This window comes from Melospiza georgiana, chromosome 7, assembly GCF_028018845.1.
Source record: "Melospiza georgiana isolate bMelGeo1 chromosome 7, bMelGeo1.pri, whole genome shotgun sequence".
NCBI classification, from domain to species: Eukaryota; Metazoa; Chordata; class Aves; order Passeriformes; family Passerellidae; genus Melospiza; species Melospiza georgiana.
Window position 1 is genome coordinate 16,858,125 of NC_080436.1, and position 23,860 is coordinate 16,881,984.

General features: G+C 35.9%; 1 protein-coding gene across 1 annotated transcript; it reads right to left on the bottom strand.

Annotated features, from left to right (window-relative positions):
* Positions 1 to 2,591: 2,591 nt before the first annotated feature.
* On the bottom strand, positions 2,592 to 23,758 carry DNAJC10 (DnaJ heat shock protein family (Hsp40) member C10). The gene is made up of 23 exons (XM_058028172.1): positions 23,679 to 23,758; positions 23,047 to 23,405; positions 21,300 to 21,465; positions 19,542 to 19,592; positions 18,142 to 18,224; positions 17,843 to 17,974; positions 16,851 to 16,944; positions 16,554 to 16,631; positions 15,328 to 15,371; positions 14,842 to 14,979; positions 13,430 to 13,519; positions 12,581 to 12,694; positions 11,706 to 11,820; positions 9,853 to 9,980; positions 9,470 to 9,586; positions 8,621 to 8,722; positions 7,458 to 7,613; positions 6,422 to 6,555; positions 5,910 to 5,963; positions 5,394 to 5,541; positions 4,803 to 4,922; positions 3,565 to 3,681; positions 2,592 to 3,294 (listed from the first exon to the last, which is right to left on the bottom strand). The coding sequence occupies exons 2-23, from the start codon at positions 23,245 to 23,247 to the stop codon at positions 3,283 to 3,285; spliced, it is 2,394 nt and encodes a 797-aa protein (XP_057884155.1). The 5' UTR covers positions 23,248 to 23,405; positions 23,679 to 23,758; the 3' UTR covers positions 2,592 to 3,282.
* Positions 23,759 to 23,860: the final 102 nt, after the last annotated feature.

Below are 23,860 nucleotides of genomic sequence, written 5' to 3' on the forward strand. Positions count from 1 at the left end.
ACCTCTTTGCTAAGGCTTAAAGGAATTTGTGATTAGTTCTGGGAAGGGGACTTGTTCATTCCTAGAATATAAAACTCTTATCTAAAACTTGAAGGTTTTACCTGTATTATGTGCAATCACCATTTTTTGCCAGGTGAGTGAGTTCTTTCATCTGCAGTATGAAACTGTATCAGAACCTGTCCCCCCATGGGGCTATGAGCAAGGAAAAGATGGGATACTCAATTCAGAGGTAATGCTGCCTTCTGTGGGTGTAAAGATGAGTGGTGGGACTTGAGGTGCTTGTGGCATGAAGTTGAGGAGCAGAAATGCAGCCTTTGTTCAAGAAATAATGATTCATGACCAAAGGTAGGATAATAAAGTAAGTGAACACAATTACCAAAAAGAGCATTGAACTACAGTTGAAAAAACAGGGTAGGAATATATTAACTTTTCTCCATAGCTTACATAGGATATTTTTCTGCTATAACTTCATCAAAAATAAAACAACACCCTGGATATGAAAAAACGAAATATCCTGGGTATGGGCTTGTTACTGGACTAGCTGAGATCTTGTATCATGACTAAAATAAACAACCTGCCAGGTGAAAGAATTACATATCTACAAGAGCACAACTGGGATTGTTTAATGTACACATATGCACATAACAAGAGAAAGAAATTATTTTCATTTTCTAGTAGGATTATAAATATTATTTAAAATACATATTATGGGGAGAAACTATTTTCTGGAAATAGATCATGTCAGCTATATGAATTTCTAATTGATCTGTAATTTATTCTGACTGAATTGTATTCTTCCTAATGTGTCTGTTAAGGTAGGAAAAGAATAAGGGAACTTTATGTGACTCCATAGTGGCCTATAACATGCAGAAATTATATCTTCTTCATGTTAATTTGAACTGCTTTCTGGAAAACCAATATTCTGCTTTTTGTCTATTAAGCCCTAAAAAGCAGAACATCTTCAAGCTGTATTTTCCATGTCAGCTCAGTTGTACAGTAAGAATTAACTAGAACTAATGTGTTTTCACAGCAACCCAACCCCTACTTAATTCAGCTCTTGAATGTTTTCTTGATAATCTGACATATAAGTAAAGTAGTCATTTTCTTACAGGAAGTATTGGCTTCTGCAGAATTGCACTCAAAAATTTTAACCAAAATGGCTTCTGTGGTCTTAGTAAAGAAATACTCTGCAGAATACAGCTATCATATACATTAATTTGGGAAACTTTCTTCTTTTTTGCTCCACTAACTGCAATTACTGTCTGTTGGCAGCTAGAGAAGTCTGTTAGATCCTAGAAAGTTGGCAGTAAAAGGAGGAGTCTGTTCAGTGTTAGGGATAAGTACTTTGTATCACGTTGATGATTTACCTTTAGGTGTTTATTATCAAAATTGTGGTGGCTTTACATATATGGGAATATAAAATTAGTATTGAATTCTAGCAGAGAGAGAGAAGACCAAGGTTGAAAGTATTGGGGATTGGAACATCACTGTTTTCAGATGTCAAGTAAGTTCTTGTGCATTCCTGTTGAAAACTTTAAATAATGAAACATTTTAAGTCTTTTTATAAAAAAATCCATGAAAACGTGGAAAATCTTAGAAACTTCCATTATCTAATTTGGAAATTTATTTTCCCCCACCCATACACATCCATTTGGTCTCTCATAAATTTAGAAATCTGGATACAAAGAGAATGCCTTGATACAGAATTATATTTTCAAAATGAACTTTATTGATATTTAAACTAAAGCCTCTTCCCCACAGCCTAAATATGTTTCAAAACTTTTCCTACACCTCATTCTCCAAGAAGGGCATAGAAGGCAGGAAGTACAGTTACAGTGATATGCAAAAACTGACCAAAACAGTTTGTTTTAAAATTTTAATTTTTAACTGTGATTGAATTTGAAGTTAAATTTGGATGTAGGAAGATCTACTTTATTAAAAAATAGATGCAATAGTCTCTTCATTCTTAGAATAATATGCTGCAAAAATGAAAAATCAATAGAGGCAACCCTGAGAATAGGGGAAAAACAGCTGAATGTCTCAGTTACTTGTATCTCTTCATTTCTTGCTGCCTTCTTCATGAAATAAGTTACTTGTCAATAACAATGTATTTACAAATTTGTAATACTCATAATACACTGACCAGTCATGCTAGGTCTAAATACGTAGAGAGAAGGGAGGAAATTCCATCTGTCAAGAGCTAGGGAGCATTTTATTGAAATCATGAAATAGTTGTTTGCAGACATTTTGTCATCTGCTGAAATTTTTATTGTCTATAGAGAAGCTCTGAAAAATATTACCCTTTAGAGCAGGAATTCTAGTAGATGTATGAGGAGACATTGCAATGTACAGTGTTCATTATTAAATTAAAGAAGGCACTTGCTCTCCTGCTTGCCTGAAGATTATATAAAAACAAACAAAAAAAAAACCCCACCTAAAAATATGTCTGCAGGGAAAGGGAAAGTGGTAATGCCAAAAGAGGTTAACTATGTCCACAGAATACATTCATATTTAAAAAGACAATGATAAAAGTAATGATCTAATGACTTAACCAGATGCATCTATTGCATAATTTAAACTTTGAAAGTTAATACCACATTTGAATTATTTTATTTTTTCTTTCTTACTTAAAAAAGGAATAAACACAATCCCAAAACCAAACCAAGGAACTAAAGCTCTTCAAAGTTCTGTTCATCCAGGTAGCATCAACACTGCCACAACAGAGTAATCCACTCGAGAGCAAGAGCAATTTAATTCAATAAACATATCCTCCTACCAGTTCTTGATTTTATTCCTTAACCATTGACTAGACAATAATGCAACCCCAAAGCAGAATAATCATCAGGTCCAACTGTTTGTCTGTCAAATAGACAATCCGTCATTGTGTTCTGCATTGCAGAGTGCTTCGAGTGCATATTCAGCCACAGGCTGAGTGCCACATTCAAAAAGCATTTGAGAAGAGACAGAAAAAAATATAAGGAACTAGTAAATGGGTAGGCAAAAGTGATAGAGTCCACATTTCTGGTCAACTCCAGTGTTTGGCCAGGAAGAAGGTAGCTGGTATATCAGAAGAGGGACATGCAGAAACATTGCCTCCACCAAAACCAAAATGTTTTCATCTCCCCACAGTTTAACAGAACTCATACAGTTGTGTATGCCTGTGAACTCAAACTTGTTTTCATGTGTCCTGTCACCAATGTAACTATCCTTATATTTTCCTTGTGGTGTCTTCTATCTTCACAGCTTCAGAATATTTTGAATTGTATCTACCTTCAGTACCAGTTAGAGTTCATCCTAGTGACAAGAAAATAAACAATGGAGTTTCTCTGAAACTACAAACAAAAATATTTTTTCATATGATTTTACAATTTTCAGCAGCAATAATTTTTCAATTGGAAAAATATTTCTTAAGCAGCTGTGTGTTAATATCTTCTTAAGTTTACCCAATCTTGCCTCTGTAATTTGCATTTAATTCTATGGATAAAGAACAAATACTAACATCATTTTAAGTAGTTATTATTTATAGCAAGTCCTTTGCAAAGGCTCCGCAGTAAGTGTTCTTACCTTATTTCTAGATTTTTTTCTTTTTTCTTTCTTTTCCATTGCTTCTAATTTTTCATTCAAAAGGTCAGCTATACCTTTTGCATCTCTGCTGTCTATGTATTCCCCAAGAACACTTTTCTTAAAAGAAAACAAAAATAGAGCATGGGTAATATGTTACACAATTTTCAGACAAAATTCAAGGAAAAAAACGGCAGAATACAATGGCCTTGGTAGCTTGATTTATGATTCATGGATATATTTTTGTCACTGTTTAAACAATGCTAATTTGCATGGTACTAAGAACCACTCTTAGCTGCTAGTTTTCAGAACAACACTAATTTTGTCCTGATTATTAGAGAAACCTGAAATAGTTACAATTTGCTCACATTTATTGAGGTGAGTGTTTAAGCTAGACAGCTATTACAAGTCTGCCACTTTGTAATCTATGTGAAATCTGTTGCTGTGGGTGGCTACTTTGAAGACCTAGAATGTCTTTACACTTCACCACAGAAAATCTCATAGAATTTGGTGAGATTGTGCCATGAAAGATTTCTAGAAGTTCCCATTATAAATTCAGTTAAAAAAAAGGAAAGTAAGTTAAGCCAATTCTCTATCAGAAACCAGTGAATACTTTTTCTTCAGCATTGATACATTAAAAAAGTCACTATAATGTTTCTGAAATTTATTAGTGTTACAAAAATAAAGGCAATCCCTATAACTATCTGAATACTCTTTGTATTTTTAATTTATACTATTACTCTGTTAGTAGGAAATGATGATCTGAAAGAGTCCCACTGATAATTGAAATAGTTTGATAAGGTTTGTTTTTGAGACAACACAACCATCTATTTTTCATTAATTATCTGTCTTACAATACCATCAACACCATTTGATGTCAAAATTGGTCTTTTAATATAGTAACAGCATTTAATTATACTTCTCATTAGCCAAAAGGAAGTTGTCCGTATTTCATTTAGAGAGACCATCTACTTTAGGGTAGTTGGTGATGGAATTGGTAAGAGTTGAAAAACATTTTGTCACCCAAGACCTTGCAAATTAAACCCTAGTTCTGATTAAGCCCACATTTTAATTATTATTAGAATTCTACTTCTATTTAGTTCTATTAATTTGCAATTTATTATTATTGTATCACTGTCCTACTATTTTAAGTATTACTGAAACTGATTATTTGGAGACACGGTAATATATAAACAATTCACTTTAATGTGTTATAGAAGTATTCTCTTTAGTTCCTTTACCTTTGTTCCTTGGTAGGAGTAGAACTTAACAGTAGGATAGGCTCTGATATCAGCAGTCTGACAGGTGTGACCATATGCTTGACAGTCTACTTTTCCAGCCTTTACTTTTCCTTTAACGGCCTGAAAAGAAATGTTTATTAGAAACAAACTACAAGCTTCCATGGGTGAGTAAAACCAAATAAGTGGAATAAGCCAGCAGTGTGGCTAAAAAGAAAATTGTTGCTGAAATCTTTGAAATATTTCAGAGTAGTTGCTTGCTTGCTTCCCAGACTGTCAGCCTTGTACCAGGTGTCTTTCTATGTATTCAGAGAGAACTTGTACTTGAATTCAGGGCAAAGCAGAAAAGCACACCACAGCTCCAAAGGCCACTCCATCAAAAGCTGAAATCTGTTTCCAAAGAGGGTCCCTGTGTGTCTGTCTGTGGACGACAACACCCACTGTCTAGTGGGACCCAGAAGTGTGCAAACTCCCTGAGTAGAAGGCTCGTGGAAGTATTGTGGGTTTTGGATGACTGCTAAGAAAGAAAGTGCTGATGAGTAAGATTTTAACCATTACAATTATAACAAGCTGCCAGTATATTTAAAAACATACCCTTGCAAGCATCTCAAATTCAGGAGCAAAATTTTGGCAAGGTCCACACCAAGGAGCATAGAAATCAATGACCCAATGATCTTTTCCATTCAGAACTTTTTCTGTGAAACTCTGAGGGGTGAGATCTACAGACACCTGTGGCAAATACCTGTGTTAAGGAAGAGTAACAATCAAAATACATTCAAAACTTTAAACAATAGCAAATTGCTTTTCAGAAAAGCTTCTGAAATTAGGAACATTGTAGTCTGGAAATCCCTATTTCACACTTTGAACTATAGGAGAATAACTTCTTAAATGTGGTAAACAAAATATGGTCTGCAGGAGATGGGTAGACAGCAAGGAGTATGCTATTTCTCCAAATTTTAAAAGCAGTAAGTTAAAAGATGTATAAACTTGAACATCTTAAATTAAGCAATACATATGCCCAAGTGTTTCTAGTTCTTGATTTACACAGTATTTAAATATTAATTTATCCTAGCAAGCAGCTTGTGAACAAAGTTGAGTGCAGTAACTTACCCCAATGCCCAGCCTCTGAGTGAATAGGCATCTCTGTGCCACCCATTGTAGCTACTATACAGATGTAAAGAAAAAAACAAAAAGCCAGTTGCACAGTAGTTTGAATTATTCTGAGAAAAAAACCTTACAAACAACTTACTCTGAAGAGTGGTGATAATCAAATAAAGAATGTAAATGCATATGTTTTAGGATACATTTCTACCCTGCTTTCAAATCTGAATAAATGAAAAGTCTCACAGATAGAATTAAAACCTATAAAATTAAGGACCAGAAGACCAAGACAAGAAAAAGAAGAAATAAAAACTAAGATTCCTGTGTAATTTCAAATTACTGAAATGAAAAGGCAAAATAAAATCTCTAGTTTGAAGTAACAAAGCCAATGGTATCCAGTACAGTAATATCCTAGCAGCCTATTTTAATAGCTGTGATAAACCTCTTCTAGACAACAGAAGAGGTGTATTTGTCTTGTTTCACAGCATGGAATGTTTCCCAAACTGAAGCAATGTACTTACTAATAGTGATGAGCTGTGTTTGATTTTTGAGGAAAGACTCTGATTTCAGGATAGCCCCGAACACTTTCTTGGTGACAGAAAGAGTAATATTTTTGACAATCCACACTGCCTACACTGATTAATCCATTTAACATCTGAAAAAAAAAGAAAACCTACCATCAAATATGTTAACCAATACTGCTACAATTTCAGTAATAATTCTTAGTTGGGGGAAAAAATCTCAGCAAAACAAACCAAGATTATCACAAGGCTTTTCTCTTCCCTGTAAACAGATCACTGGTACCAGAGCCAGCCACCCAGATGCACTCCCATCATGCACACATTTAGTATAAGCTGCATGCACAGGGCTCACAAGTCACCTCCCTTACCTCAAAGGTACTCAGGAGTGGGATTAATTAGTGCAAAGAATGCCCTGGTCCTGTGTGCCCCATGACAGCTCAGGAACTGTGCCAAGGCTGGTGCAGAGCAGATGTGCCAGCAGTGTCACAGTGGGCCTGTCCTGAACACTCTATTTGCTGCAAAGGCCCAAACTACCCAGCATGGGCAGGGAAGCTGATGATTACTGAATGTGAACTACAGAGCTACTAACTCTTCACAGACATTCCAACAGGATAGAAAATCCTGGCTATAATTCGTAGTAGAGTTCTAAATGTCTCAAAGTCACAGGCTTGTTTCCAAAGCCCTTCTTTTTCCCCCCAAAATTTTCTAGTTCAAATTCCTGTGAACACCTCCAGGAATGGTTGTCAGTAGAATAATATTACTTCTGCAAATGAGAGAATGCTACAATGACCTTACACACTTGTAACCAACATGAAAAACTGGAATACAGTATCAGTGTATTGAAGCTTTTAAAAAGCTGAATAAAAACTTTGTATTTGGAACAATACAAAACTGTCAGGTAGGAATTGCCTGTTTTGGTGGCAGTATTAGACTCTATATTTTCTCAGCTGACAATTCTCTTAAGAAAGCAGTTGTGCCATCTCAACAATTGCCCAGAAGAGGAACAAAAGCAGAAAAGTGTTTGAATGTGATTTACCCTGGCCATTTTCTTCCATTCTGGCATTAAGGCCTGACAAGGTCCACACCATGGAGCGTAGAAGTCCACCATCCAGATCTCCTCTCGCTTTCTTCTCTGAACCAATTCAGCAAATGTCTCTGGTGTTAGGGACACCACTGATGGATTCCTAAGATCCTAAATAAAGATAGCTCATAGACATGACTCATTGTTGCACAGTGTATCCCCTATCTAAGGCCATCATGTATAAAAGTGCCAAATTTCAAGAATGTTCTGTGAAATTGGCTTGCTGCTCTGTCAGGGAAGACTCCACACCACTGAAAGGCATAGAAGCACTAAAAGACATTCCTTCAACCCAAAAATCTAATTTTTAAAAGCCTAAGTTTTTGAGAAAAACTATCAAAAAAGTACACCCAGGGTCCAAAAGGGAGGTTTTCTGCCTTTTCACAATAAAAGAAGGTAAAACCCAGGAAATTCAGCTTATCTAGCAGCAACAGGTGTTACAAAACTCAGCCATGCTATTTAAGCTGGAATACATATAGTGCACTATGGGCCTCTGAATACCAACTGAAAGACTAATCCCTACCTATTTCTGCATGTGTGTTCTTGAAGCTGCTTTTTCTGAGCTACCTGGAGAGAAATGTCCCTTCAAAAAGTGAAAAATAGCCTGTGGATATAGCAGTGAACCTGAATGCTGGAGCCAAGTTTGGTGCCAGAACTCTAGTATCAACAGTGATCAATACCAGTAATTTGCAGTTAAGTTCAAGGACAGCTGAAAAATGTGGACAGCAGCAATCTACTTGACAAAAATGTGAACCCTTTCCTATATCAAGGTGTGTATGTGAAGCATTTCCACCTTAAAAGTTGGAAGTATTGTAATACTAATTCCTTTATTCTCTCAATAAGATAGAAATAATTATCATTATTTTGCAGATTGGAAGGGATCTTTCTTTATTTGCTAATGATCTCAAATAAATTATGTGACAGAGTAGGGGAATGAATCCACTAGTTGTCAAGTCTCTGACTACAGTTGCTGGATCACTTTTCTTGCCTGAAGTTTTTTCACTTTTTATTTTCCTTGTCCAATTAAAAGAAAAAAAAATATTAGAATCTTCCAACTGAAGAATGTATTTGTGTATGAACTGCATAGAAGAAGACTGCAACCAACATTATCATTTACATACCTCTATAAACTCCAAGATTTGCTCAGCTGAGTGGTGTCCTTCATACTCATGAACATCAGACTGATTGAACACAACTGTTGTTGGGTAAGCTCGAATGTTATGCTGATAAAACAAACAATAACAAATTCCACAGAATGATTAAGGCTCTTGGACTTGCCTCTAACTGTCCCTGGTATTGGTGGCTCAAGCTGCTCATCTGTTCAGTTTGTACAGTACAAGTGCTCAGGCTTACAGGCAGGTGAGAATCTGACATGATAACAAATCAGTACAGAGAAGGTGCCAGTTGTATTCAGAGATGGCATAGTGTGTTCTCAACTTAAAAACCAGCCAGTAATTCTTCTGCCATGCTCCACAAACACAGCAATTAATCCATGGGCCTCCTAAGCCTTAGCTTTAAAACTATTCCCAGTCCTCAGATGGAATGTTTGGACTGTATGAATAACTATTGTTTACCATTGAACACAGCCAGTTCCCATCATTTGAATTCCTCAGTGGGTAAACACATCTAAATAAAACTTTTTTGCTCATTTTCCATGCATTTTCAGACATTAACCCCAGCCCCCAGAATTATTAAATTCTGAGACTTCTGAAGTCTTCCAGTAGCACTATGAAATTAGAATAAAATCTGACTTGTATTCTGCATTAATACATTATCTATAGTGTTTATATAGTTTGCTTCTTTAAAAAAAATACAATACAAGTGCCTGTTTAATTTACTGCCCTTTAGGAAAGTAATGTTAAAGGACAAACATTGTCTTGCCCATATCCTCCTACCCCCAATTCAAAGAAAATGATATTGTTTGAAAATATTATATTTGTATTTCTTTATTTTTAGTTCCTGCAGCTTACCATGTTGCAAAGGCCTTCATGGACAGTACAGTCTAGTGTCCCAAATTTAAGCTGACCATAAAGATGTTTAGATGCTTTTCTCAGCTCTGGTAACAAAGCTCGACAAGGAGGACACCACTAGAAGACAAAATGCAAGTAAGTGCAATTGCTTTTCCCACAGGTAGCTCTCAGGGGAGTATCTGAGATTAATCATCTGCTGTTTTGACAACAGAGTGCACTAAACACAAAACCCAGTTAGAAACTAGAGCTGCCAGGGAATGAGGAATTAGAACACCTTCTCATGATGCTGAAGGGCACTTTCTAGCTACTCCTTACTTAGTACCTTGTTACATAATGACAGAACAGATTTTAGAAGAAGGAATATATAGATATCCAATATTTACCGGTGCAAAGAAGTCCACAAGCCATGGTTCCTTATCTTTGTCAGGAAAATTCTGAGGTCCCAGTGTGATGACATGGGAATTCACACTTTCTTTGGCAAATGCAACAATGTCATATAAGATCTTCTTTCCTTCAAAAAACAATGTAGAAAGGAAATTCAATTTTTACCTATGAGAGGTGTAATTAAAAAACTCTTTGAAAGAAACAGGAGTCCCTTGTCTAATCTTTAAACCCAGCCTGCTTAAGTAAATGTAGCATAAAATTATGTTGCTTTTCCTTAGGAGGACAATGTTAAACTGTCCAAACCTACACAGGCAGGATATACTATAGTTGATATGTGGCTAAATATTAAACTAGCCAGTTACTCAATATTAGTCAAATAAATACTTTATCCAAGAAAAAACATATTTTTGTCAAAATGATGAAATTTTTGTGACAGGATTATTGGTCATTTTATCATCTTACTTGTGTTGGAATTAAAAAATACAATTCTAGATACATTTGACTTGGCGAAGGGACTGACAAGGTAAAAACTTCAAGCAAAATAAATTATATTGATAAATCACAGCTATTTAGGTGTAACTGAAATTACTGCTCACACAGCTCCAGTGGGCAAAGATCCAGTCTCTTCATAACCTTTGTATACGTATTTGTCAGCAGAAATGAGTTTGTCTGAGAATAAGAACTTCAGGTTAATCAAATCTGAAGTCACTGCACAATGACTTACCAAGATTTATTACTGCTCTTAGATTTTAAACTGTTGAAGCCCTTCAACACAGCATATAAAAAAGCCAGATTCTTTTGAGGATTACTTTCCCATAAAGACTGGAGTGAGATGGCTATTGGTGAATTATCTACATGCCATCTATTTTCTAAATAGTAAACCAAACCATTCAGAAAAAAATGCACTGAAGTCCAATGTACTTCTCTTCCACTGCAATCCACACCATTATAAAGATGCTGCATGGCTGTGACCTCTTCCTGCCCTCTCTGCAGCAATGTATATAGAGGAAGTATAGAAAGCTCTTCCTTATATACCAATTATTAGATGCATGGGATCATCCTTTCCCCTTGATAAGCCTAATCTTTTCTAAATAGTGAAAAACTTTTCACTTTTCCTGTTTTATAACAGTACTGAGGTTCTGGCTTAATCCTAGCAGGCTGTTTCTAATACCTCAGAGGCTGAAAAATGAGAACTTCATCTTGCATAACTGCTTTGTGCCACATTCTGGATGAAGCTACACCTGTTCCTGCAAGCTACAGTTTGGCTTGAGGCTCATTTCTTCTTCAACCAGCATCACTGAATCCTTTCAGCAGTAAATAGTAACATAGTTCCAGCCTTTCCTGAAAGGAAACTGCGTTGTTGGAAATTAAGGTAAGAAGTAAAAGTCTCAATATCTTGGACAGAAGTTAACAAAGCATGGAATTAGTGCAGTGATACATGAAACCAAATCCAAGTTTGTCAAACTGGCTAAACTGTGTAACCAGCATGTTGGGCCTCTCTGAAGGGTGTGTGCCTTACAACATTCTTTAGTTATCCTACCCAAAGCAGAAGCTGTCCTGATCAGCTTCAGAGATTTCATTTGTATGTCATTATGCAAATGATGTTGAAACAGACTGCAAAGACAAACTAGATCCCTCAGCATCTCATGACTGCCTACCAGGAAAAACAGAAAAAAGAAAACCAAAGGAAATTATAAATAGGTTGTGTAAGGCTACATCATGGCCAGAAGAAAGATAGCAAATATTAAAGCTACAAAACTGTTCTTTGGGAAAAATAAAAAGTGGTTTGCCAAAGATTTTGTTATCTCAAAGGGATTAGGTCATGATTTAAACTTGCCAAAGTTTCCCTTACCATGATGAATTTCATAATCTCCAGTGCCTTTTCCTTTGAAGACTGCTAAACAAGGCTGATAAACATACAGTTTGTTGCAGATGGTTGGTGAGGAAAGACAGTCAAACTTCCCAACCTATATTTAACAGACAATGTCATTTTAATTAAAACAGCCTAATTTATATCAATTAACATATTTTGAAAGGAAGTAAGAGTTAGAAAACAAAGGTAAAAATATGGGAAACTGATAGCCTTTTAAATAAAAAACGGAGATCTTAAAAATTGGTGTTCAAGGAAAACTACCAGCATACCTATATTAGGTTGCTTGCTAATTTTTAATTTAAAGGCCAAAATGGGAAATAAAGAATTATCTTTTCCCTCCCTCCAAATACAACAGCAAGGAAGTTAGAAGACACCTAAAATAAATGTAACATTAAAATCTTCTAGTCAAAGCAACAATTAAAAAAAAATACATACTTCATAGATTAATACAATCTGTAGGCCTTTAGTGCAAAGTTTGAATTTGGTTTCTTTTTATTAAGAAAATAATCAACATGATCACAGGGTTTTCTGAATAATTAAAATATAGTTCCACATACATAAATTTGATGTTGGAATGTTAATTTATAATTATTACCAGAACAGGATCTGCAGCAACATTTCCAAAAACAAAGCAGATTTAAAATATAATCTCTCTATACTTTTCCATTATTAAAAACATACAGGAAATGTAAGTGATTTATTTAAATAAAAAACTTTACTGCAGATCTGCTATATGATAGTATATCTCTTCCAGTACCAGAGGTGTCATGTGGGGTAAAGGCTAATAACAATGAAAACCGTGATTTGTTCTTGGAATGTAAACAGCATTTAACATTAGATGAGAGCACTCTTACCTGAATATGCTCATCTTTCAGTAAAAATTTAAGTTTCTTGAACTCCTGCACATTTGATTTGTCCCTCTCCCCAAACTGGAAGAAAAGCAGCCACCGGTGATGAGCCAGACGGTCCTTTAAACCACAGGGAAAAACAAACCAACAACACCACAAAAATTAATCCCAACCACACCAATGTGTAAAATTCTTTTGTGCTTTATAAAGGCAAATGTTCAGTTATTCATATCCAAAAGACCCCCACTAAACAAGTTCTTTCATGCAGTCCTTCCACTAAACTTCCTTGTACTGCATCATAATCAAGGAAGTGGAAAAAATCTGACAGCAAGCTGGCTACAAGCTGCACTCTAATGTTGTTGCTTCTGTGTGCATTTCCTGTGGTAAATTATGCTGCTATGTGCAACTACCAGTGTGGAAAGAGGTTTACTTTTGTTTTTCCTCCAACACACGAGCAACATTTAAGACTCAATTTCAGTTCATACACCAATTATCATGGATAAACAAGTATTTTTTCTTTTCTAAATTCCCAAACAAAACACACTTAAACCAAAATTTTCTACGATGTAGTTGATTCAAAAAATTACTAGAAAATTGCAGTTGCAGAGAGAGTTGCAATGGCAATTTCTGTGATTTCTTACATTCCTATGAAATCTCCTCCCCTTACTTTTGTTATTTTGCTAAACAACAGAAGTGAATGTAGACAAACAATGTTAAATAATTTTGGGTAGAGATAAAAAGAAGTAATATTCAATGAAAAGCTAAGTTGTTGTGTCAACAGTATTTGAAAAACGTAGAAAATAACAATAAAAATATATTATTTGAAGAAATCTTAGCATATTTTTAAAATATTACCTCCAATGATGCTGCAGAGATGATTTCAAAGTCTGGTAGATGCTGCATTACTTCCTGATATATTTCTCTGGCATCCAAGGAGTTAAGAAACTAGGATAGAGAATTAACTGTCTTTATTACAAGGAATTACAAACATCAACCTGATTAGTACTCAAAGTGTCAGGGAATTTATTCTGATTTGTTCCCTTCAATCAAATGGAGAATGCAGTTAATAATATTTTATTTGATCAACTTCTTTTTCATACATGTAATTCCACAAACATCACTCTCAGAATACTGCTTTTAACTCACTTGCCTACAATATTCAACTCAAGAAATTGTATTTTGTCAAGACAGTGATCAAAGAGTGTGAAATTCAAATTTCACATCAAACCCAACAATCAAGTTTACAAGATTTCCAATTTAGTTTTACAGCATACCATAACTGCACTGTAGAGATATTTAGGTTTCCTTAACTTGTACAATTTTGGAAGTAATATGAATCAGTAACTGAGTGGTAAGTTAAAAGGTTCAAAGTAGGTAGGTTGCAATTTATTTTCCTCCTTTTAAAAATAAAGGTAACAGTAGTGACAATAAAGGAACAAGTCGTGCTTCAAACAGAAATGTCTCCCATCAATTAGGGTAGTTAAAACTACCACACAAATGTAGATTGCAATTTTAGAATAGAACTGAGCAGTAAAATTTGTACTGACAGACACTGTAGGAGTACTTTTATCACACATGTCAGGGTAGCATTTCTCAAACTTGTGATACCTGCTGCATATTATTTCTGGAATAAAAAATCAGGGGCACATCAAAGACCATAGTACAATTTAGGAAAAGCCCTTTAAGATCATTTGAGTCCAAGCTGTAAGCAGCTGCCAAGTTCACTACTCTAAACCACGTCCCCAGGTGCAATGTCCATACCTGCCTTTTAAATACCCCGGGGATACTGACTGAACCACGTCCCTCAGGGCACTTCCAGTGCCTCACAAACCCACTGCTAAAGAAAAATTTGCTAGTATTCAATCTAAACCTCCCTTGCTTGAGACCATTTCCTCTTGTCCTGTCAGTTTTTACTTGGGAGAAGAGACTCCCAGGCTTGCCAGGACAGCAGGGTTAGAACCAGCTCTTGGGGCAGTCACAGAGCACTTCCAGCCCTGAAGTCCCAGAGCTGCTCGGGAGCCTCCTGGGGAGGTGGCCAGGCAGAGTCACAGGCTGCTGCTCACTCTCCCAGCAAACTGGAATCACCTCCAGGATCACTGCCTGAGAGGGCACAGGGACATGAACTCATGCAGAGCATACCAGCTTAGAAGAAAAAAGAAAACAGCATCTTTTCAGTTGTGTATCATCAGTCTGGAAATGATCTATACATTCCTTTAGCATGGTTATCACTTTGTTTATCTAAATAGATAATGAAAGACAAGTCATACCAAAACACCTCCTTTCTCTTTGTTATTTATGGTGGCTCCAGGTGGGAAGTATGCAGTAGTACTAGATGAGACATCTAAGTTATCACAAAGCTCACCCTGGGTGCCACAGTCCATCCAGCCCACATTAACAAGACCTTCCTGTAATTAGGAAAGAAACAACACAAAACAAATCTAAAGAAAAGTATTTCTAAATTTCAGGTACAGAAATGCTTTTGAAAATCCCAACACAGGCAATTATTTGTAACACTTAAAAAGAAACAACACTGTAATTTATTATGTAATATTCATTTTATTTTATAAAATTCTTAAAAAATTAGTTATTTCAAAAGCTGCTTGGGCAAAGTACTGAATTCTTCTAAAAGTTAACAGGTGTTATCTTGGTTCTACTAAACTCAGTGAAAGTTTTAGTTACAATTTGATGCTTTCACTTCTGTTATTTTGTTTTAAATATAACATGTAATGCTTTTAAAGTGAAACACTGCTTACCAACATCCCAGCTAGCTTAAGGCGGGTTTGGTAACTCAAGCAATCTGTGAAACAAAAAATTTTTATTTACAAACATAAAACTTCACCTTATTAATGCACTAAATCTACTCTTGCTTAGAATTTCCCCTTTCCTCCCAAAAAACATGACCACTTCTAATGGCATGCTTCCTGGCTGTTCATCCAGTATTCCTGGAATTTTCATATCTAATAATCAGCACTTAATGATTGTCTACTCTAACTTTAAAAACTCCCAAAAATAACATTCTCTTGCTTCATCAACACAGAATCCTCATTTGAACAATTTTACTATTTTCTTTACTGTAAAGACTGACCTTTAAAATTTGTTAATCACTGTTTTAAAAAAAATAATCTAGGTATCTACATAGAGTCTTGGGATGATGTTTCAACAGAAATATAAATTTTCTGTGATACAAATAATAGTTCACTATTATAAATATAGCATATGCTTTGAATGGCTGCCTTTGGATGCAGATTTTTTTTTAAAAATAAGATGCATCAACTTCTCCTTAACTAAAACAAAGTTGAAAACTTAATAACGAAAGGGCTGCAAGTTGAAATCAAGCTATTTACAAATGTAAATCCAAGACTGAGGCTCTGGCTATTCAGTTCTCAGAACAAAGGTCTCTTTATAAGGCTGAGAAGTTTTTATTTGTCCAAGGTGTAGTGCATTTACTTAGCTCCACCAGCTAACCAAGGTAACTTTCTCCTATATTGTATCCAGTACTGATCCTAAGAAAGCCAGGCACAAACAGCTACAAAAAATGACTCTGATGTGAAACCAATGGTAAGAGGCAATTACTGTGTGCAAACCTAACTTATTAACTAACTTATTTAGCTAATTTTTAATATTGGTGGTTTAAGGGGGAGACACAGCCTTTCTGCTGCTCAGCTATGATAAGAAGCTGGCATGTACTTCAGCAGTAGCTGTCACCTGAGCTGGAAACTGAAGGAGAAACCTTTTCTGCCACTTCCCCTCCTGATGGGTTACACTCCAGTGCTGCTTGAATGACTCACAGGACATTACAGAAGCACAATAACATAATATTTCCAATAATGTCCTTTTGTCAAACTGCTTTTAACAGAGAGCTTAAATCAGAGGTCACTGTGGCGACCTAAGATGCTTTTTAGCAGCAAAAGGGATTATGCTGCTAGCAACAGAAGTCCTTTTTTTGTCACATTATTTAAAAAGTATTTAATATACCTACCCCCACGTTCAGCACAGAAGGTGATCAGCCAACCAACACCAGATGCAAATGAAGTTTCAATAGCATTTACAAAATTTCCTAAGAATGAAACAATTTGCATCAGTTTCCGACTAGTTAAACATGGCCATGAAAGAAGATTTTCTATTTGTATTAGCAAATTACATGAACTGTTTTTATTCTCAAAAAGAAGACTTAGCAATAGTTGACAGATTCAGTCATATGCATAGTTTCTACCCTATTTTATACAGTAAAAACAATTTCAACAACAGCCCCCCAAGCTAAACACATGAACATTACCTGCCCATAACTCAGTGACTGTGCTTGTAACATACTGCATGGCAAAGTTCTTTAGGCTCTCTTTTGACCTGTCTCCGTAATATTTCACTGGTTGCTATAGAAGACAAAAAGTAAAGTTTATAAAATTAAGAAAGAAAAAAAGGCAAATAACCCCACCCAAAACTTACTGTGTTCTTCTAAGAGTACTTAAGCAACTGCAGGACCAACCCCCACTACCAGCCTAACTGTTCTCTCCCTCTCCTATCTGAATGTTTGAAATTTAACCTTTATTTAAATTTTGTAATGTGATTTCTTTCCAAATGCAGCAACATGAGGATAATTGAGTCTTAGAAACACTAACTCCCAATTATTGTATTTCTGTTTAAATAAAAATTGCTTATATCACTCCATTCAGCATTCAACTTCTTAAAACTTACCATTGTCAAAATGTACCCATCTATTCGAGTGCACTTTATACACCACCCCAGCACCACGACTTAGCAAGCAGCTATAAAGAGTGACACACATCATGCAGGTAGCATGGAGGGAATCTTGCAGAAGGAATTTCCAAGTTTCTTTAGGCATATGGTCATATTCTTTAAGACTCAAAACCACAGACTATGCTTTGTACTTGAAAACTGTACAGCACTATAAGAGAAACTGCTCAAGGAGACTTGTTTGCTACAGCACCACTGCTGACAGTAGCTTCCCAATCAGAAGTGATATGTTGCACAGAAAAATTATTCAGAAAAACCCTTGTAAAATATATATTAGCATTTATTTCAAATTTGTTTATATATAAAATATAAATTATATATATTAACAAATACTTTTTTTTGACGTTAACTTTGTAAAATAATTTGACCCAGGTAAAGAAAAAGTTGTATTTATTATTAAAGGAAGTAACATACTATAGAGCAAGATCTTTTTAAAGAAACTCTATGACTGAACAAGTACTAAAGAAACACGTCTCCAGATTTCATTCTAAAAACACCTGAAGTCTTATCACTCACCATTCCAGTTTTGAAAATGTACAGACTGGGGTAACTGTTAATGCCTTTAATTCGACACAGCATTCTGTTATCTCCACAGTTCACAGCTCCAATGCGTATCACTCCATCCAGCTCCTTAGCAAATTCTCTCCACTAAAAAAAAATTTAAAAAGAGACTATTTGCCTATAAAGATATAATGAACTCATGCTTTATTTCTGGAATTTTGAATTGTTGTCTCTGGTTTCAGCTTCAGTGTAAAAATCTACTTCATTAAGTTTTGTGCTATTAAAACCAGAGTTCATTTACTTGGTTTACGTACCGTAGGTGCTAAATCATGGCAGTGGGAGCAGCGAGGAGAATAAAAATTCACAAACCACAGTTCTCCTGAGTTAACAGCAGCATCTAGGTGGAGAGAAGAAAACTGTAAGTAAATCATGCACATGTGCAATGTAGTAACTTTTGGGATGTATATTTTTGCTATACTGTATTCCCCAAAAGCGGTATTAAGTACTTAATGTCAGGCACAGTAACAGTAACTCTTATGAACATACTGTTGTAGGCAGGTGCATGAAAATCCTATCTCAGAAGGTATCAGCACTCTGACTTTTAGTATCTGTTCTATTAATTAAGAAAAAAAGTACTGTCTGCAGATTATTCTAGCTGAAATGTGCGATAGTGTAAATCTAGTTACAAAATACAAGGTCTAAAAGATTTTTACCCACTAGAATTTTCCATTTCCTTATATTACTTTATATATTTAGTGAGTCTCACCTGGCAGTATTTTTATGAAGAAATCATGTCTAATGTAATTTAAAAATCCAAGTTAATGGAATTACTAGAAAAGTCAAGGGAAACATAAATCATCTTGCTTATGAAAGCAAACAACAGCAACAAAATATACACAAAGAGCAGTTATCAGCTTTAATTACTTGGCTTTCAGCCTGTCCAATTTTCATGTAGTGGATTTTGTAACCTCAATTTGACTGTATTAAAATAACCTCACAAAAAAGACAACTAAGGAATATGTTGACCCTGCAAATAGATTAACCAAAGAAAGCCTGTGGTCTAAGAGAAATCATGAGAGTCTGCTCTTACAACAGTTTACAAGACAAATTCAGCACGTAGGTCCAATTTTGCACACAGGAAACCATACTCAATATGCAGATGAAAAATTATACAAAATCCAGTACTTTTTACTCTAGCCTCTCTTAGTTACAAACAACTTAGTTGTAATTTTAAAAGAAAAAAAACTGGACAATATTCACATAGAAACTGTTCTCTTTCCACACCTTGTTCTCCTTAGCTGTGCTTTTAGTATCTGGTATCACCTTCTGGTTTTGAACTACACACAAGTGACTGGATTTCACAGAAAAAAATTATATTAGAAAAGTTTTGTCAAGTGCATTTTTATACAACAGAAACAGCAACAATAAATTAGGAGTAACAAAATTTTAATTCAAATAATTTCCTTTTACAGACCTCACAAAATAGCTCTAAAACTTAATGTAAGCTGTATATTGATATTGATTGATTTGCCAACTAGTGTTTAACAGGAAGCATTAAGGGTTTTTTTACTGTTTGTTTTCTCATGTGAAGATGATTTTCCAACATGTGTTTGTAAAGACAGGTAAGAAAAGCCTACTAAGACACAGCTCAATATGTAAAAATTGTGCTTTGGGTTGTCATGTTGTCAAACAGCCATTGATTTTAAAAACTTACCAAATTCTCCTCTATCCAATGTTATAATTTCGGGATCATCGTCATAAATACCTATTAAAAAAATCAACAATTGTCTTTTATTTTTCCAGCTTTAAAACAACCAATCATCTTATGCACAACAGAAGACAGTAGATTTAAGTTGAAATACTAAACTGGGAAAGAGGTTTTACAAAAATGCTGTCCTTATTTAACCTCTTGCTTGCTCACTCACTCTCTTGCTACCACAGCCACTATCAGAACATTCTTTTGATAATTTAGCAACAAACCATGAAGCCAGCAGAACTACTGCTGTTATGGCAAGAGAAATGATGTTAGAAATAACATCATCCAGCTGTCAGATTAAAATTCAAGAAGTCTCAGCTTTCACTGAGAGCTTTATATAATGACCAGAAGTTTCCACACTTTCTCAGCCTCTGGTTACCTAAACATTTAGACCACAAAGGTGTTTCCAGCCACAGGCTTTTCCACTAACAAAGTGTGTGTGTGAATGCAGGGGAATGAAGTGGGTAAGGAAGTTAAGGAAGACAAAGCTAACCAGTCCTACCTAGGGCATCACTACAAAACACTCCACTACTTCAACTACACAAGAAAGGCAGTGCAGAGTACCAAAAATACTAATAAAGAGCATTTTATTATGCTACTGTGGTTGCAGATTTTTACAGTACCTAACATGGTGAGATGTCATTTCACCTGAAGTACACAAGGATCAAATGCAAATAAATAATGAGAGAAATTAATATCTACAGGTGACAAGGTACTTTTCATATCACTTTCCATTTATATCTCACATAATAGAGTACATATGTTCACCCATACATATAAATATATATAAAGCTATACTTGCATATAGGTACACACACATATAAAATACAAAAATAGATGCTCCCTAAATCACTGATTAATAGACATTTCAGGATACTGTTTCTCAATCAAGCAGTGAAACTTCAGGGAGATAAAATTTAAATCTGAAGATGTTTTAGGCTAATTTCTATATTTTCCTGTAATACTTGTGCCACTGGTTTATTCAATTTCAATCTGCACAGACATTAATTTCTTAGAGATTGGGACATGTTAAATCAAACAACACTAGAAAAAAATCGTTGCCAAGGCAGAGGTTCGCTTCAGCTGTTCATTTCATCCCAATCCGACTATGTTCCTCAGTTCCCTGTTGTAGTTTACTCGTGTTACAGCAGCTCTGAGAATCATTAATTGCAACCTTTCCCTACAACTACCTAAAATTTGTTGAGACAAACATTAAGCAACTTGTCTCAAGATCATTTTAGGTATGACTCTGTTAATTTTTTTCAGTTTCTGCTACCTCTTTACTGATGTCTAATTGCATAACTGCATATCAAATAGCCTTGACAGTGCAAAAATTTCCTCTCAAAATCCCCCTGAAGGATACTAAACAAAGAAGGTCTTCCTGCATTAAAAAGTTAAAAAGAATCCTGCTGAAATATTAACACTGACATTTAAGTGAAAAAACTCTCTGCACTTTAAAAAGATAAACAAGAAGTTAGATGACCTATAAAAAGGCAAGCAGCAGGAACAAAAGGCCAGGTAAATAGATTGCACCTTTGGGTAGCCATTAACAAGGTAAATAAAATACTGGGCCAGCAGAAAGAAAGTGATAGCTACAGAGCAGACAGAAATCTGGAGAGGGCACATAAGAAACATGCAAAAAGCTCTGATATAGATCTGAATATGACATTTCCTTTTACTGTTTTAAGCAAGTCACAAACACACATCAAAACTTACCAAAATCATAGCGATAGAAGTTCCAGCTCTCGTACCGACCTCCCTGCTGCTGGTCTTCGAGACCCTTCTCCCCATATTTATCATACTTCTTCCGTAGATCTTCATCTTTAAGTACTTCATATGCTCTATTTATTTTCAAAAAATTGTCATGTGCATTTGGATCATTCTGTGTAAGGAAAACTATAATTAGTAATTAATCAATAAACCATACAGTGCATACAGTGCTGAGAAAATTATCTTTGGAAATATTTTTATATGCCTGCTAAGGATGTCAGTTGTGATGGAAGCAGACATTGCATTGTGATCTCAAACCAAACTACAGCAAAGTTTTCCTCTCCCAAACCAGGTCTCTCTTCTTATGTCTTCCATCCTCACTAAGTACAATTGAAATACAAAGTGAACTGGTTGGAGGCTGTAACATTCTTCAGTGAACCCTCTTTTTTCAACTCTCTTTTCAGTGGAATTTAAATAAATACTGAAGAATGAAGACATACCATTTCCTCCATAATCTTTACCACTCCCCTAGAATCCCTACTTGACCAGTTCAAAATCTCTGCTAGAGACAGACCAATCCTTTCTGATTCTGACAGTGTAGACAAATGTCTCCTCCTTTTATTTAAAAAGCATTTTTGCTCTAGGTAGCTTGGGAGTCAGAATGGTGAAAAATCTGCACACATTTTGAATTCAAGTTTGGGATCTGACAGGTGCAGTATAACAGTGGTGTGCAAAGTGTGCCACACGGTCCTGCTCTTTTAACTTCTGCTAACACGTTTCATTCAAAAGACATTTTCTTAAGATTTTTGTTTTAGCTAGATACACAGGAAATTAATTACCATTATGCAATTTGTCTAATGGGCTCATCTTCTATATCTCATTGCTAAGGTTGAAAATAACCTGTTGAAAAATCTTTAGTAGTATCTGCATGCTCAGAAACAACAGAATCTGACCCCAAAGGCCATCATTTTGAAAGTACCAACAGAGAAAACAAAACTTTCATTTCATAGCTACAAGTTGGCACTCCTAACTTTGCTGACATTTGCCTTTCTCACTGAGCTGTCAGAGGCTCCAATGTAGTCAGTGAAGGCAGGCCCTGAGCTGATATGAAATACTGCTGTCTTTTGGGACTCCATGCAGTTGTACATACAAAGTTCTAAACCCTTTTATTTCCTGTGAATTTCTGCTTATTTCACGTCATTTCAAGGAGAAACTGATGATGTTTAAAAGTGATTTCTTTGTATTTCAGAAATACAGCAGCACAGACTAAGCCATTCCAATCGTCTCTCTCCAGTTAGTCCAGAGTAACCTCCACCATTATCCATTGGCAGTTCCAGGATGTCTGTTTTGTCCTGTTTGCTACTTGGAGACTGATGTCTCAGAACAGGCTGTTCTTATTTGATGTTTAGAGGAGACTTCAGGGCAGGGAAACAGCAAGTCCCCCAAAACTAAATGGAAAGAAGAAAACTCAACAGCTTACCAACAAGGTAATACAGTACACAAATAAGTCTTCTTCTAGTTACAAAAATATAAGTGAGAATTAGAGAAGCTTGACTCTTTTCACTACTGCAATTTAACACAGCCCAAATTCAACTCTATCATTTTTTGTAAATTTTCTCTGCAGAAAATCTGGGTCGAACTATATTATCAGGTGGTTCACAGAGAGACATTTTTGATAAACTAAAACTGCTTTTTGTTTAAACACTAAGATTCATTAAGTCAACACCTTTGACATGTTAAAAAGGTAACTTACTTGATTTTTATCAGGGTGCAACTTTAATGCCAGCTTTTTGAATGCTTGTCGTATTTCTCTACTACTTGCTTCTTTGGATACTCCAAGTAAACTATAGTAGTCTTGATCAGTGCATACAAGAACTATTACACATACTAAAAGTAGCAATAAAGACCTTTTGAAATATCTCACATAATCTCCTTTGGATGCTAAAAGCTCCATTATGAAGCTTTGGGAAATTTCACAGGCTCTGATTCAAACAGACTTTGGGAAGAGTCTCCAGTAAATGTGCCAACATTCAGAGATACAGCTGCAATTATGGCAGAGATCTTCAAAACGCCTGTTCTACTTCATGTCACAAGTCTTGTTAAAGAGACACCCTGGAAGATGACAGAAGAAAAAACAATTAAACACTACCTCTTCAATAAACACAGGTTAGTAACACACCCCAACATCGGCTTGTGCGGATTGCACGTGAACATTTAAGTTTCTGGGTGGCTAATTATCTTCTTTCTGGAAACCACACAAGTGGTAGAGCATCTCTGAACTGTTACCTTAAAGGGGGTAATCATGCACAGCTGCACTGGACGGCACTAACAGCCCCACACCTGTACCGCATTAGAAAAGGCGGGTGTAGGAGGGTTCATACCTACCTTCAGCAGCCCTGCCGGGGCGCATTCCGCGGGAAGGGCCGGTGCCGCTGAGCCGGCCGCCGCCCCGGGGCGGGGGCTGCCCGCCAAGGAGGCTGCGGACGCCCCTCACAGACAAAGCCGGGCGGGCGAGCCCCGCGCCGGGAGCCGCCGCTGCCGCCGGGAGCGCGCAGGTCGGAGCTCCG

Bases quoted from the DNA above. Each gene is read 5' to 3' on its own strand.
- DNAJC10 (XM_058028172.1), bottom strand. From the start codon at position 23,247: ATGGAGCTTTTAGCATCCAAAGGAGATTATGTGAGATATTTCAAAAGG. The intron at 9,587-9,852 runs GTAAATATTGGA...TTTGTCTTCTAG, and splicing joins TTGTGGACTTCTTTGCACCG to TGGTGTCCTCCTTGTCGAGC. The intron at 5,964-6,421 runs GTAAGTACATTG...ACATCTGTATAG, and splicing joins AACACAGCTCATCACTATTA to TAGCTACAATGGGTGGCACA.